A 15468-nucleotide genomic window follows, 5' to 3' on the forward strand; every position below is an offset into this window, starting at 1 on the left:
CAAATATCCTCCACTTATGATTAGCTTTGATGTTTTGACATTATATATATATTGAGACGAGTTCCACTCCTTTGCCCAGGCTGGAGTGAAGTGGCATGAGCTCGGCTCACTACAACCTACACACCCTCCCCACAACCCGGGTTGAAGCGATTCTCCTGCCTCAGCCTCCCGAGCAGCTGGGATTATGGGTGCCCACCACCATGCCCAGCTAATATATATATATGATATATATAATATATATTACAATATAATATATCTCGAATATGATATATATCATATATGATATATCTCCTCTACCTCCTGGGTTCATATATATCATATATATGATATATATTATATTTGAGATATATATATATATATATATATATTTGAGACAGTGTCTGGCCCAGACTGAAGTACAGTGGCATGATCTCAGCTCACTGCAACCTCCGCCTCTCAGGTTCAAGCGATTCTGTTGCCTCAGCCTTCCAAGTAGCTGGAATTACAGATGTGCACCACCATGCCCAGCTATTTTTTGTATTTTTAGTAGAGACAGGGTTTTACCATGTTGACCTCAGGTGATCCACCCACCTTGGCCTCCCAAAGTGCTAGGATTACAGGCATCAGCCACCATGCCTGGCCGATATAATATAAAGTAATAAAACACTTTCAGGATTATTTTTATATTTAATGATAGTATATATATTATATATGTGTATATCTATATATGTGTATGTATATATATATACACACACACACAAGTAGTTAATAATTGCAGCTGTCATTCAAAGTTCAAGCACATCTGCAAACTTACCATAAACACTGATGGCACAGGCATTCGACTCACTTTCTCTTCTGCAAGACACAGTAGTCTATGATTCTCTTGCCTTTGCCATCTCTAAGACCTTGAAGAGAAGACTTGTTGTTATTGTTTGGATAGCCTGTCCTGCAAGCCCTAACTGCTAACACCAGCTCCCCTCCCACAGAGGAGTAAGTGATGATTGGTCCAAGTCAAGCACAACTCACAGTGCTTTGCAGAGAGACTTCTGGCCACGGCAGCACATGTAGAGCTAATCTACACTACTGTGCTCCACTTACGTCTTGACTCTCTTGAAGCACAGGGAGCCTTGTCATGGGCCATTCCCTCTCCTTTGTGCACCGCTTATTACAGACTGACTATTGGAGAAGCTCATAGTACTAAAAGAAAACTTGAGACAAAGGAGAAGACAGCTACATGAAATAAAATGAGAGGAAAGAGACATAAAAATGAAAGAAAAAAAAAGGAAGAAATAGTGGCGTAAGTTGAAAGTTTTATTCCCCACCATAAACTTCCAGTGATTTGGAATTTACTACCTGTATTGTTTTGCTAAGGCTGCCATAACAAATTACTGCAAACTGGAGGCTTAAACAGCAGAGTTTTATTGTCTTACAGTTCTGGAGGCTAGAGGTCTGGAATCAAGGTGTCCATGGTGTTGACTCCTGCAGAGGATTGTGAGGGAAATGTCTCTCCAGGCCTGTCTAGTTGGCTTCTCCCTGTTTTTCATATCGTCTTCCTCTATGGCTGTCTTTCCTGGTATCCAGGTTTCCCTTTTTGATAACACCAGCCATATTGGATTAGGGCCTACCCTAATGACTTTAACTTGCTCTCCTCAGTGAAAACTCTGTCTCAAAATAAGGTCACAGTCTGAGGTACCAGAGGTCTCAAACACACCAGTTTTTTGTTGTTTGTTTTTGCTTTGAGGGGCACAATTGAATCCTTAACACCACCTCACTGTATTTTAAACTCTGTGTCTGCACCAGAGAACCTGTTCTTCCTCCACTGTTCTCCATGTCACCAAAAGGTAATTCCCAATATACATACCTGAATCATAGACATCCTAGACAACTCCCCCTCTCTCTTTCCCCCATGCTTATCCAGTCCATCAAAAAGTCTCATCTGTTTTGCTTCGTAAACACAGCTTTGGGCCATGTATACCTCCACCCCACCCCTACCCTGCATAAGCAGTCACCTCTCGTGTGTATCCCCACTTATGCAATCTGCCGTCCTCCAATGGAGACAAAGTGCTCTTTTCTTTCTTTCTTTCTTTCTTTCTTTCTTTCTTTCTTTCTTTCTTTTTTAAAGACAGAATTTCGCTCTTCATTGCCCAGGCTAGAGTAGTGCAGTGTCGCGATCTCTGCTCACTGCAACCTCCGCCTCCCAGGTTCAAGTGATTCTCCTGTCTCAGCCTCCCGAATAGCTGGGACTACAGGCACCCACCACCACACCCGGCTAATGTTTGTATTTTTAGTAGAGACAGGGTTTCACCGTGTTGGCCAGACTGGTCTCAAACTCCTGACCTCAGGTGATCCGCTCGCCTCTGCCTCCCAAAGTACTGGGATTACAGGCGTGAGCCACCACACCCAGCCAGAGTGCTCTTTTCAAAGTGCACATGTCATCTGGCCACGCCCCTACTGAAAACCTTTCAGTGGCAGCCCATTATTCATAGAATGAAGACCTTCGACCCTGTGACCCAGCCAGCCTCTGGGGCTCCTCTGGCACCGTGTTTTCCCAGGCTCACTCCCATCTCTCAGGGCTCCTGTTCTTCACGCTGCCTCCTGCAGAAGCCTCTGTCGGAGCTCTTCATTCTCCACTTCACCCTTGCCTCTGAGTCCCACCTCTTCAGAAGAACCTCTCCTGTCCTTCTTCAGAGCACACAGTCCCTTTCTAGAGCCCCATAAAATGTTCCTGCTTAGCATTCAGCAGAGGCAATTTTATATATATAATAGTCCCCTCGTTATCTGCGGGTGATACATTCCAAGACCCTCAGTAGATGCCTGAAACCACAAATAGTACTGAAGCTAGTTGCTATCAATCAGAACATGTTTCTGTTCATGTCTTTCAACCCACACGCTGAATCCTTTTTCATCCCAAGTAAGCCCTTAGCATGCATGGTAGCTGCAACTTTTCCACTTTGAGGTATGACAGCAAAACTAGTTTGAATTTCTTTTTTCCTTGTTCACAACTTTGCAGAGATAGGAGATTCATTTTTACTGTAGATCTTAGCAACCTCAGCATACAGTTTTTCTTTCTTTCCTTATTAAGTTAAGAACTTTCACCTTTTCACTTAAAGGAAGCACTTGACAGTTTCTCTTGGGCTTGTCCAAATTACCGACATCGCTACTCTTGCACTTTGGGGCCATTATTAAGTAAAATAAGGTTTCCTTGAACAGGAGGCTGTGATACCACAACAGTAGATTTGATAACTGAGACGGCTCATAAGTGACTGATGGGCAGGAGGCTTCTCCAGCCAGATACCCTGAATAGAGATGATTTACGTGCCGGGTGTGATGGAGCAGAATGGAACAAGATTTCACCAAGCTACTCAGAATGGCATGCACGAATTGTTTATTTCTGGGATTTTCCATTTAATACATTTTGGCTACTGTTAACAGTGGGGAACTGAAGCCACAGAAAACAATGCTGCTGATAAAGGGAGACTATTGTACTTGGGAAATTACTGAATTAATATCTTTCTCCCCCTCCTCTCATACGTAAACTCCATGGAAATAGGAGTAGTTTGTTGTTTACCGTTATACTTCTAGCATTGATACAGGTCCCCATACATAGTTGGGACTCAAAATATATGGTGATGTTAAAAATCTGATTTGCTGTTTTAATTATTTGAAAAAGCTATAGGCAGATCATTCAATAAGTATCAGGGAAGAACTTTGTAGAATAGTTCTAAAACTATTTCAGTTAGTATGGTAACAAATTTAAACGAAAAGATAACTTAAGATACTAGGAAGGAAGTAAAAATGAAGGTAATAGGAAGGGCGCTTTGTGTTGAACAAGGAACGAGCATTAAAGACAGGTTCAGGCCGGGCACAGTGGCTCACACCTGAAATCCCAAGAGTTTGGGAGGCCGAGGCGGGTGGATCACGAGGTCAAGAGATGACACCATCCTGGCCAACATGGTGAAACCCCATCTCTACTAAAAGTACAAAATTTAGCTGGGCATGGTGTTGTGCGCCTGTAGTCCCAGCTACTGGGGAGGCTGAGACAGGAGACTTGAACCCAGAAGGCGGAGGTTGCAGTGAGCCAAGATCGTGCCACTGCACTCCAGCCTGGGTGACAAAGTGAGACTCTGTCTCAAAAAAAAAAAAAACAACAACAACAACAACAACAACAAAACAGTTAGGTTCATAGATCTAAAATGAAGCAGAAGGTAAGGCCAAGCTCCAGGTATTATGTCTCATATAAACCATCAATGTGCATTGAGGTTTCCTCCTCAATGCAATAATACTCACAATATCGGTGCCACAGGGGGCTCTGAACACATGCTGGCACTTTATTTTTACCACTGAATGCAATAATGTTGTTTTGTACAGCTAAGCGTGATACTCCCTCTGGTAACTTGCTGTCTGCATTATCCGTATCTTCAGAAGCATTTTCCTTTTTATTTAAAAAAAGGGATTTTTTCAGAGCCACAGTTGACCTTACACATCTTTAATTCCAGAGCCTCAGTTTACAGATGAAGAACTGAGGTCGAGAACAATAAAATAGTTCTGCAACCAGTCAACTCCCACATATTGCATACAATTGTAGGCCATCCCAGACAGTAATACAACTACCCAAATGTCATTTTCCCCAATAAGGACAGTTACTCCCTGAGATCTCTTTATGCTGATTCACTCTTCACTGCAGAGTATTATCAATTCTGATGATCCAGCTTTTACTCTTCCACCTGGAAGATGACCCATAACATTTCTCATCCAAATCAGGGTAATTATGTGAGTGCCCAGGCACACTATTGACAATTACCTTGGGACAACAGGTGTAAACCAGGCGTCGTGCAAGCCAGGGTGAATGGATACATTACCACTCCATGCAATTTTTCAGAAGAAATACATTCACAGACATTCAGTAAGTAGCATCTTACCTCCTCTTCAAGAGTGAGTCTGAAAAATCATTCCCATTTACAAGAGTGGGTATCACTTTTGACATGCTCTTTCACAAGTTGTAATAGTGTTGCTGTAGAATTTGGTCATTTCTTGTCCTGCTGTGTCCCATGTATAACTGACAGGCAAAATCAGGAAGAGGTGATCTAAGAAACAGACAAAACTCTATACCTGTCATCCCAGCCCTTTGGGAGGCCAAGGTGGGATGATCACTTGAGGTCAAGAGTCCGAGACCAGCCTGCCCAACATGGTGAAACATATAGCTATGTCTCTACTTAAAATACAAAAATTAGCTGGGCATGGTGGCACGTGCCTATAATCCCAGCTACTCAAGAGGCTGAGGCAGGAGAATCGCTTTAGCCTGGGAGACGGAGGTTACAGTGAGCCAAGATCACGCCACTGCACTCCAGCCTTGGTGTCAGAGCAAGACTCCATCTCCAAAAAAAAAAAAAAAAAAAAAAAACCTCTGTATCAATTATAGTAGATCATTTATTAACCTCTCTTATCCTGAAGAGGTAACCGTAGACCCCCTGATTGACCACTCTTTGTTTTCTCTCCAAAACATACACAACCAACATATATACATACACTCAGAATGTTTTCACCTCTTACCAACAAGAAATGAAAACTAGAATCATAAGGAAAATTAATTTGTTCATCTGATCAAAAGTGAAATCACAAATGCCAGGCAATGATTGTGTTCCACCCTATTGGGAAGTTTTAAGGGTCCATGGCTAAAAATAAAGAAATAGGTTTTCCTGGGATTTAGAGGAATGGGTTGAAGCCAGATCATGGAGTCAAGGCTTGCCTAGGCTCCTATCTCTTGAGAGGCTCATGGGCACCAACATTTAACCTATATTCAACCACATTGCCCCAAACCACTCCAATGGATAGATTTATCTTTCTTGATGTCAGTTTAAACATATTAAGACCTGCTTATGGGGTAATCAATTACAACACTAACTCTGTATAGTCAAATAAAGAATATTTCCAGTTTTCCTCTCTGTCACCTCACACTTTATCATCTCTGGAAGGGACGCAGCCATTGATAATATTATCTCAGGCCCTGAGCCATCACAAAAGCAAACTCAGTTGCCCTATTTTTTTATTATTTTTCCACTAACTCAGTACTAGCTCTGACTAAACTTATAGTAAAAATAAAAACCAGGTAAAAATGGCATCATGTCCTCACAATACTATGAGTTTTGGGAGAACTTTTCAATATTGGTAACTAAAAATACATTAGCTGACTAATGTTAGTCATTTTATCTCTATTCTTCCTGGAAAACCAGTGCAGCTTTTAGCTGTCCAATTTCCTCTTACTGGTTGAGAAGGAGATATGCAGTCCAGTATTTGTCTAAGGAGCTTGCTAAGTTTCCCTTCTTTTATTGAGCTCCTGAATCTCACCACTGTTGCACTCTTTTGAAAGCTATCCTTCCTTCAAGTATAGCAGAATCCAATATAATTAAGGAAAATTAAAGAAACAGTCCAATGAAGACATTCATGTTCATATTTAGTCAGGGAAAATTCACAGTAATGTTTAAAGAGAATAGCGTTTATTACTAATCACGAGTGAGTAATTAAGCAAAAAATTACACTAATCTCTAAAGGCTAGAATGAAACTCGAGTTGATTACAGGTCAACAAAATAGAGCTCTTGCCTTAAAGCATGATTCTTCCTTTTAGTAACTATTATTTGAGTATGTCAGCATACCACACTGTGGAAAAAAAAAAACAAAAGCAAATGTGGCAAGAGTTCTACTCTTAGTGATTTTACAGTCAAGGAAAGAGAATCAGATAAACACCAGTAATATAAAATGCATACATAGCAGTGCAACCCTAAAACCTTACCTTATATGCTTATAATGAATATTAAGTGACTGCATGTTTATCCAGTGTTTAAAACTGTCTGGCATACAGTAGTAAGAACCATATAAATGCTCATTAAGTACATAAACACATGTTTACCATGTATATGCCATAAGCCAGGCACAGTCAAACACGATATAAAATTAGAGATAGAGAAGAAATAGTTGAAAAGATCTGGCGTGATTCCATAAAGAAGGGGACATATAATGGATGAGAAAAATGACAACAGAATTGTGAAAGGATGTTATTAAAGCAAAAGGAGAAACCATTAGCCCAGGCATGGAGTTAAAATAAATTCAGGAAATAGTAAACAGACCCAGGTGACATGCATGTAGGGTGGAAGATTCATCTTTAAAGCAAGTTAGGCAGTAATTGGATGCAGAAAATGTTTTTGTAATATTTGTTAGCATTGTAAGTTTTGGTGATAAGAAAGAAAATCAAACCTTTTTTTTTTTTTTTTTTTTTTTTGATTGCCCTTGTTGCCTAGGCTGGAGTGCAATGGCACAATCTTGGCTCACTGCAACCTCCATCTCCCAGGTTAAAGCGATTCTCCTGCCTCAGCCTCCCTAGTAGCTGGGATTACCGGCGCCCACCACCACACCTGGCTGATTTTTGTATTTTTAGTAGAGACGAGGTTTCCCTATGTTGGCCAGGCTGGTCTCGAACTCCTGACCTCAGGCAATCCACCTGCCTCAGCCTCCTAAGTGCTGGGATTACAGGCGTGAGCCACTGCACCTGGCTGAAAATCAAATCATTTTTGAAGTCATCAATTTATGTTACTAAAGTCAGGTGTATAGCTATGTAATGGTCACAAAGAAGTATCATATACAATCTCAATAATGATTATTGCTATTTTGCTACTCTTATAGAGATAAAGAATACTTGACATTGATGTCGTTTTTTATGTTCAAGTTGGCATGCTTAGTCTAAAGCTGTTGATTAGAGATTGAACAATCTGGTTAGCTAACAGTTTCTTGGAACTTTGTCCTTGTTCACTCCTTTCCATTATCAAGTCTATAGAGTAATTCTTTGTAGACAAGAGTCAACTCTCAGTTTTATTTTTTTAGAGATGAAATTCATTTTCTCTGTTCTTTCCCTAGCTCAAGACTTTCTCTGCTGGTAGATTGAGAACTGATTAGGAGCAGAGCCCATTACATTCATCCTTGTAGCCCCGGCCTCTAGCACAACATCATGTAGTAAATCCTTATGGACTGTGACTTAGATTGGATGGATTGGGTTGGATTGTATCAGAGTAAATAAGGAATAAAACATGTCCCTTTATTATAATTTTAAAACACTGTCTTATTTAGGCATAAAGTAAAAAGTACATAAAATTACATTTATTATGTATCTCAAATGGTCCTTCTTTCCATCAATTTTTACAAACTGTCTTGGATAGATACTACTATAAACAGCCTATATCTCCATCAGATAGATTTGGTTAGAAACTGAAAGTGATTTCATCATAGTAGGCTGATAAAATATGATGAGCGCATTTCATCAAGGTATCCAACTTAGAGTAATACTAATTGAAATCGCAAGCCTTTAAATAAACCTGTTTAAAAATCATTCATCATGCATGTTGCTAAAAATCTTTCAGATCCCTGAAAACTTATAGAAGCAATATATGAGACTTTCCATGCAATTAGTTCTTTTTAAGAGACAGATGAAAACTAATATCCTGCACCAGATTGATGTAATAACTAGATGAATACATTTATTAATTTGCATCCTGGGAAAAGACCCTTGAAGTTTAAATAATATGCCACATTTAGTTGTCAAGCAATGATTTCTACCAACTAGCTGAGTATTACTTTAAAAGGATCCCCTTGTAACAAAGGGGTGCTGTTACAAGGTTCACACTCCTGAAATTTTTACCGATGCTGTTACAAATGACAGTTTTAGTAGTTTCCTGGAAATGAACAGCTGCCTATAGATGTGTCACTTTATTTGTCTATTTATTGCATAGAAAACAATTCGAAAGTAGAAGTAAAGTAGAAAAGGTAAAAATAACTTAAAATGTATTATGTAAGTTAATATATATTATGTATTTGAATACATTTCCAGTCACCTTAATACTTTCACAGCAATTGGGAAAGTCTTCTAAATGAAAATTACATTTGGTCTAATGTATCTGAAATAATAACCATGTTATTGGTATCAGAAGAAATTTTCTAAAGAAATTATCAGTCATGTGATTCAACAAAGAGTACCTAGAATCTGCGTGGTTATGCCTTCAGCTCTCATTTATTGACAGAAGTTCTATTTCATGAGTTAGGTGACTTTCATGGAAAAAATATATGTTCTCTCTCTCTGGATCGAGTCTCCTTTTACTTTTTTCTCTTTATGTCAGAGGATGTGAGTCTAAGAAGCATTCTGTTGAGCTGCGGCAATGATTCCTAAGAAGAAAACAAAGTGTTTTTCTTTTAGACTTTTAAAACCAGAGACTATGAAGATTCGAGAATATTTTTTTCAAACATAAAACTGTAGAATAAGCCAGGCATAAAAGGGTACATATGGAATGATTTCATTTATGTCAAGCTCAGAAACAGTCCCCGCTAGCCTATGGTCTTGTCATGATAGTGATCCTCTTTGCAGGGACCCGGGGGAAGGCCTCTGGGGTGTTGGTACATGGTGTGTTTCTGGATGTGGGTGCTGGTGACCTGAGTGGGTTCAGTTTGTGAATAATCATTAGCAATTTATTTATCCTTTGTATCCATGCTATATATCAAGAAAAAAAATCCAAAATAAACAACAGGAATGAAAAGCATTCAGATTTCCTTTTCGTAATTCCCATAGTATATTCTGAAGGGGCTTATATTAGTCACAGATCACAATAGTCCTGTTGTCCAAAATCACAACACTACTTAGCAGCAGACCCAAAACTGGATAATGGACCATCTGGTTCCATGCCGTGTGGCTTTTGTTTTGGGTTTTTTGCTTTGTTTCATTTTAAATCACAAGCTGCCCTAACCTCTAAGACCCATGACAGTGACACAGTCTGCTGGCAGGAAGCCTGTTGACCTTTTTCTATGAGCTAACACTGTTTGCCATGTTGCAGGTGAGTTGTGTGAGGAGAAGCTGGACTTCTGTGCCCAGGACCTGAACCCCTGCCAGCATGACTCAAAGTGCATCCTAACTCCAAAGGGATTCAAGTAAGTCCAAAGCTGCCTTTTTGCTCACAGAGTAGGGGACGCATTATTTTAGAAACCCTTCTCCTCCATCCTTAGCTTCACACCTCTGCTGGGGATTAAAGGGACCTATTCGCTAGTATCAATGACGTTTTTTAAATGTCCATATACAATATGGCCTTTTTTTTTTTTTTTTTGAGATGGAGTCTCTCTCTGTTGCCCAGACTGGAGTGCAGTGGTGCGATCTGGGCTCACTGCAAGCTCCGCCTCCCGGGTTCACGCCATTCTCCTGCCTCAGCCTCCCGAGTAGCGGGGACTACAGGCACCCGCCACCACGCCCGGCTAATTTTTTATATTTTAATAGAGACGGGGTTTCACCGTGTTAGCCAGGATGGTCTCAATCTCCTGACCTCATGATCCGCCCGCCTCGGCCTCCCAAAGTGCTGGGATTACAGGCATAAGCCACCACGCCCAGCCCCGGACTTTTTGTTTAGTACACTAAAGAAAAATGAAAAAGTGTTTCCTTTTCATCTATGATTTTTTTTGTGAAGTCACCTATGGCAATGAGCAGCCTTTGAAAATGCTTACTTGAATTTATTTGAAGGCCCATCTGGTGACATTTGTAATATCTTCTAGTTGCTTCATTGTCTGAAGGTAAGTCTGTGGTAAAATAGAGAATTTGATTTTAATGTAATTGAAGATGTTACGGTCTGAAACAATAATTTGGCTATCCAAGGTGAGAAAGATAGAGTGACCATATATCTCAGGCTGCCCCAGGGAGTCCCAGGCTATGCCTGTGATGATTGCTGTTATTATTGATAGTGCCTCTTCCAACTTCAATGTTTTTTGCATGAGGTGACAAAGCATTATAATCCCGCTGAGCGTACTCCCTCAAGTGAACACAGAACTTCAAAAATCACTTCTTTTTGCCTCCCCAGCAATATTCCTGAAATATGTTTGCTATCAAATTATGTGATTTCTTTGCCACCATCCGGAAATATTGTAAGGGTCTTTCAACAGCACTTGTCTTGTTAGGGCTGGCAGTAGTTAGAGATCATCTAGTCCAAATTCTTCATTTAAACATGAGAAAACCATGGCCCAGAGAGGTTAGTTGACTGTCCAGAGATCTTAAGATTATTTATTGGCAGAGCTAGAGCTAGGATTTATACTTTCCAGTTGGGTGATTTTTCTACTATGTGTTACCTATAAGAAGTTTCAGAGTTTATTAATATTACAGCTGGTATTGTATAGCAAATAGGCTGGATTCTTAGGAATTACACAGTCGGGTACAGGAGTTGAGCTGTGCTTTCATTGGACAGCTAGCAAACAGCATTATTTGTTCCTTCAAGCAATATTTATTGAGTGCCTGCCATGGCCAGAGCACATGGTAATAATACCATCTTATGATTTTGTAGTCCTTTATAGCTATTCACCTTCACTTATTTCATCTTCTTAGTGAAATGACCCAAGCTCAATTGCCATAGAATTCAGAGAATTAACAATTACACAGGTCAGGATGAATTTTACAAGAGAAGATGGGATTTGAGCTGGATTGCTAAGATATTTATACTTACCAAACAGATCATCAGATATTTTAAGTTGAGTGGGAGATTGGGGTCAGAATCGCCAGATCTCCACTGCTTTTCAAATATCAATCTAATTAAATATTTATTCTCAAGCTTTCTTTTGACAGTGTGCTTTTGCTTTAATTTGGTTTAAAATTCAAACATTAGAATATGTAGGTACAGTTGTAGCACCTGCTAATTCCCTACGATGTCTTTTTGAAAAAGGAAAAAATAAATTTGATTCTATTTTGCATTATATTTTAGTCTACAACCCTAGGCAAAAACCCAGTGTTATTCCCTTTTCACTTTATACAAAACTTTACATTATATTTTATTCAACCAAACACTGTAGGTAAGTTGTTTTTAGTCTTCATATCAATGATACACTCACAATTTAATCTGGCAAATTGAAAGCACATCACTTACATAATAAATATCATTTCTTAGATAAATTAGCTAGTAAGGAAAGTTTTCCAGAACTGCTCATCTGCTGAGCAGATTTCACAGTACTTTGTGCATTGTAAGTATAAGATAAAGTATTAGTAAGACTTAATTGAAACCATTAAAAGAAAGTGAGTCTGTCTGCAAAAAGACTAATCCTTAATTAAATATCTCCTCTCATTATCAAATAGATTAGACACCCTTAAAAGTGCATTTTGCCGCATTATGGACTAACTAATTTGGAAACCCACTGTTTTCAGTTGTAATTTGCGAGCTCGTTTCATAGCTATGTGTATGTAAGTTAGCAGAAAACAGGTTAAGTCAGTGTGTGTGCTGTTACTCCCGACTTATAAATGATTGCACATTGTGGGAAAGGTAGCTGCAGAAAGAAAATAGACTTAAAAATCAAATGATGTGAAGCTGCTAAAGAAGATCTCTACTGACAAATGTTGTTTAGACAAGTTATACTATGTTACTTCAACTTCATTTTCTTATTACTAAGCTAACAGAGCTGGTTTTACTTTTATTGCTTTATTATATACCTCATAAATCTCCCAAATTGCTTTGAGATATTTTTAGACTATGATACGCCATAACCAGTATTTTCAAACATGCATCTTACATAGCCAGCTATGGGCTCCTAAACAGTGTATTTTGTATTCTTTGCTTCTTCCTCCCTCCTTGTCAGATAATAGAGTTGAAGGAATGTGATAGGTTTTATTGATAATACAAACTAAGGAATTCTTATTTAAATTTTTTTCTTTCTGTTTTGAAACTCAGTCTGAGGAGCAAAAGAAAGACAAAAATGTTGGGCATAATGTAACTCCAAGCTCTAATGGTCTTGAAAAGTAGTATTTGGAGAGAAGAGAATATAAAATAGCTCTTAGACAGCCACTATGGTGGATGTGTGGTTCTCTTATCTTTCACTTTGATTTCTTTTTTCAGATAAATAATTCAGAGTGTTTCAAAGCATTTCTTCTTTCTTTTAATGCTTGGCACTTCAACAGCTCTGCTCACATTAACATTGATGGAAGTTCTCTTCTCGGGCCTTGTCCATCTCTTTGAGAATGTATATGGCCACTTAGAGTCCATTTAACTTCAGACTTGTTGTTTACTTTGCTTTGTTATGATTTAGCATTAAAACCAACTGGCTGCAAAGCAAGCATGCTTATGCAGTGAGCTCATTTTATTTCTTAATTCATACATGCAGAGCTGAAAGTCTGTTTGCTACTCTTAGAGGCTATATACTCCCATTTGTTTTAATTCGTCCGCTCTCCAGCAACTCTCAAACCCTGATTTTGCATTTTCAGACAAAACCTTTGGCATTCAGTAATGCCACATTCCCTTGGGTGTTTTTAATTAACCTTACTTCAAATCCTAATAGCTTTGAAATAGAAAAGTGGATAATTAATACAGACTAAACCATAAAAACTTTTATAGAATTACAAAGATGTATATAGAGAATTATTTTAAAAACCAGCCATTTATAGAACATGCATTATATATAAAAACTATACTAATTAATTTACAGATAGTTGTGTTTAATCTTTAAATAAACCTGTGAGGTGGAATTATATACATGTTAAAGATGAGGAAAAGAACACTTACAGAGATTAAGTAATTTAGTCAATATTATATACACTTTATGCTAAGTGAAATAAGCCAGACATAGTAAGACAAATACCGGATGATCTCACTTATGTGTGGAATTTTAAAAAGTCAAACTTACAGAAAAAGAGAGTAGAAGGGTGGTTACCAGGAATTGGGGTGGGGAAAATGGGAGGATGTTGGTCAGTGGCACAAATTTTCAGTTACAAGATGAATAATAAGTTCTAGAGACCTAATATCACAGCATGGTCACTATAGTTAATAATACTGTATTATATACTTGAAATTTGCCCAGAAAGCAGATCTGAAATATTTTCACCACAAAAGGAAAAGGGTAACTATGGGAGGTGATAGATATGTTAATTAGCTTGACTGTGGTAATTATTTCACAATGTATGTATGTATAAAACATCACCATGTACATCTTTAAAACATAAAGATTTTATTTTTCAATTATACCTCAATAAATCTGGAATAAAATAAAGTTCATAAGGTACAATTAAGAATGAAGCCAGGGTACAAATGCAGTTCTGTAGAGCCTGAATTCTGCAAAACCTGAATTCTGCAGAGCTAAGTTCGGTTTTCTCATATATACACATATATATATACTCATATATATACACATATACATACACATATACATATATACACACACATATGTGTGTGTATATGTGTGTATACATATATACACATGTACATATATACACACATATACGTGTACACGTGTATACACATACACATGTATGTGTGTGTGTATATGTACATGTGTATATATGTGTGTATATATGAGGAAACTAACTTAGCTGTGAAGAATTCAGGCTTTGCCGTTATGTGTATATATGTGTATATATATGTATATGTATGTGTGTGTATATGTGTGCGTATATATATATATAAAATCAGTGAACCCTCTCTTAAATCAAAAACACTCTTGGAAGCCAATGTGTAAGCCTAATAAATCACAACAGGAGAGTGTTGAGGAAAAGGTGGAGGGTAGAAGGAGGCTTCCAGAAGCCCCCTCCTCATTGATGGCCATACCTGTAGGGATTCCATGGTCCCCTATAGGTCCACAATGCAGTTTGAAAACTGCTGCACGTGCCACACTGCCTTTCTCCATGCAGCTATAAAGTCCTGAATCCTTGGTGTCATAACTAGAGATCCCAGTGGTCAGCACTGGAGAAGTACAGGTTTAAAGGGAGCCTCTGGAATTAATTATCCAACAGCATAGTGCGGTGGTTAGAGATACAAGCTTTCTTGTCAGATTGTTTGAGTTCGATTCCTGGCTGTGGCACTTAGAAGTTGAGTGTTTGGGGGCAAAGTGCTTCACCTCTTTGTTCCTTAGTCTCCTCACCTGTAGAGTGGACGAAATAATACCACCAATGTCACAGGACTGTGGAGAGGTTTCAGTGAATCCATAGATGCCACATGGTTAGAGCAGGGCCAGAGGAAGTGCTCGGTGAGTGTCAGCTGTATTATTATTCCCGGTTCTTCACCATCAATGCAGCCAAGACCCTATACCACCATGGTGAACAGGCTGAAAACTGTCCATGGGATCAGCCCCGTGAATTTTCTACCAGTTCTTCTATCCTAACCCATTATATCAGTCCTGTTCTTCCATAATGAGTATCTGGATTCATCGTGAATTAGGGTATTTAATATTAATATATTTGCTTTTCTTAAAATAATACCTTGTTCTGATGTATCTAGTCTCTATTGTAAAATTAAAAATGTTAATCATTTTTTAAAATATGTTTAATATTCCCAGTACATTTTACAACATAGCACTTTTATAATCTCAATGAGCAAATGAATTAGGCCAAACTGAAAATATAAGGCACCGTAAGCAAACAAAATGGGGAGAAAGAAAGGATGGAAGAGGGAGGAGAGGGAGTGGGAGGGAGTGACCCTGCTACAATTATCCTGTTGTTATTTGGACTG

The 15468-nt window shown here is 38.6% G+C and overlaps 1 protein-coding gene across 4 annotated transcripts in view; it reads left to right on the forward strand.

Annotated features, from left to right (window-relative positions):
• The window catches only part of SLIT2 (slit guidance ligand 2), a 370015-nt gene that overhangs the window by 329205 nt on the left and 25342 nt on the right, over positions 1 to 15468 (forward strand). For all 4 annotated transcript variants that reach the window (XM_025385835.1, XM_025385834.1, XM_025385836.1 and 1 more), the window contains one exon: positions 9847 to 9940. In XM_025385835.1, coding sequence (XP_025241620.1) covers positions 9847 to 9940 — 94 coding nt within the window. The remainder of the gene's footprint in view (positions 1 to 9846; positions 9941 to 15468) is intronic.

Source organism: Theropithecus gelada, chromosome 5 (genome assembly GCF_003255815.1).
Source record: "Theropithecus gelada isolate Dixy chromosome 5, Tgel_1.0, whole genome shotgun sequence".
Lineage (NCBI taxonomy): Eukaryota > Metazoa > Chordata > Mammalia > Primates > Cercopithecidae > Theropithecus > Theropithecus gelada.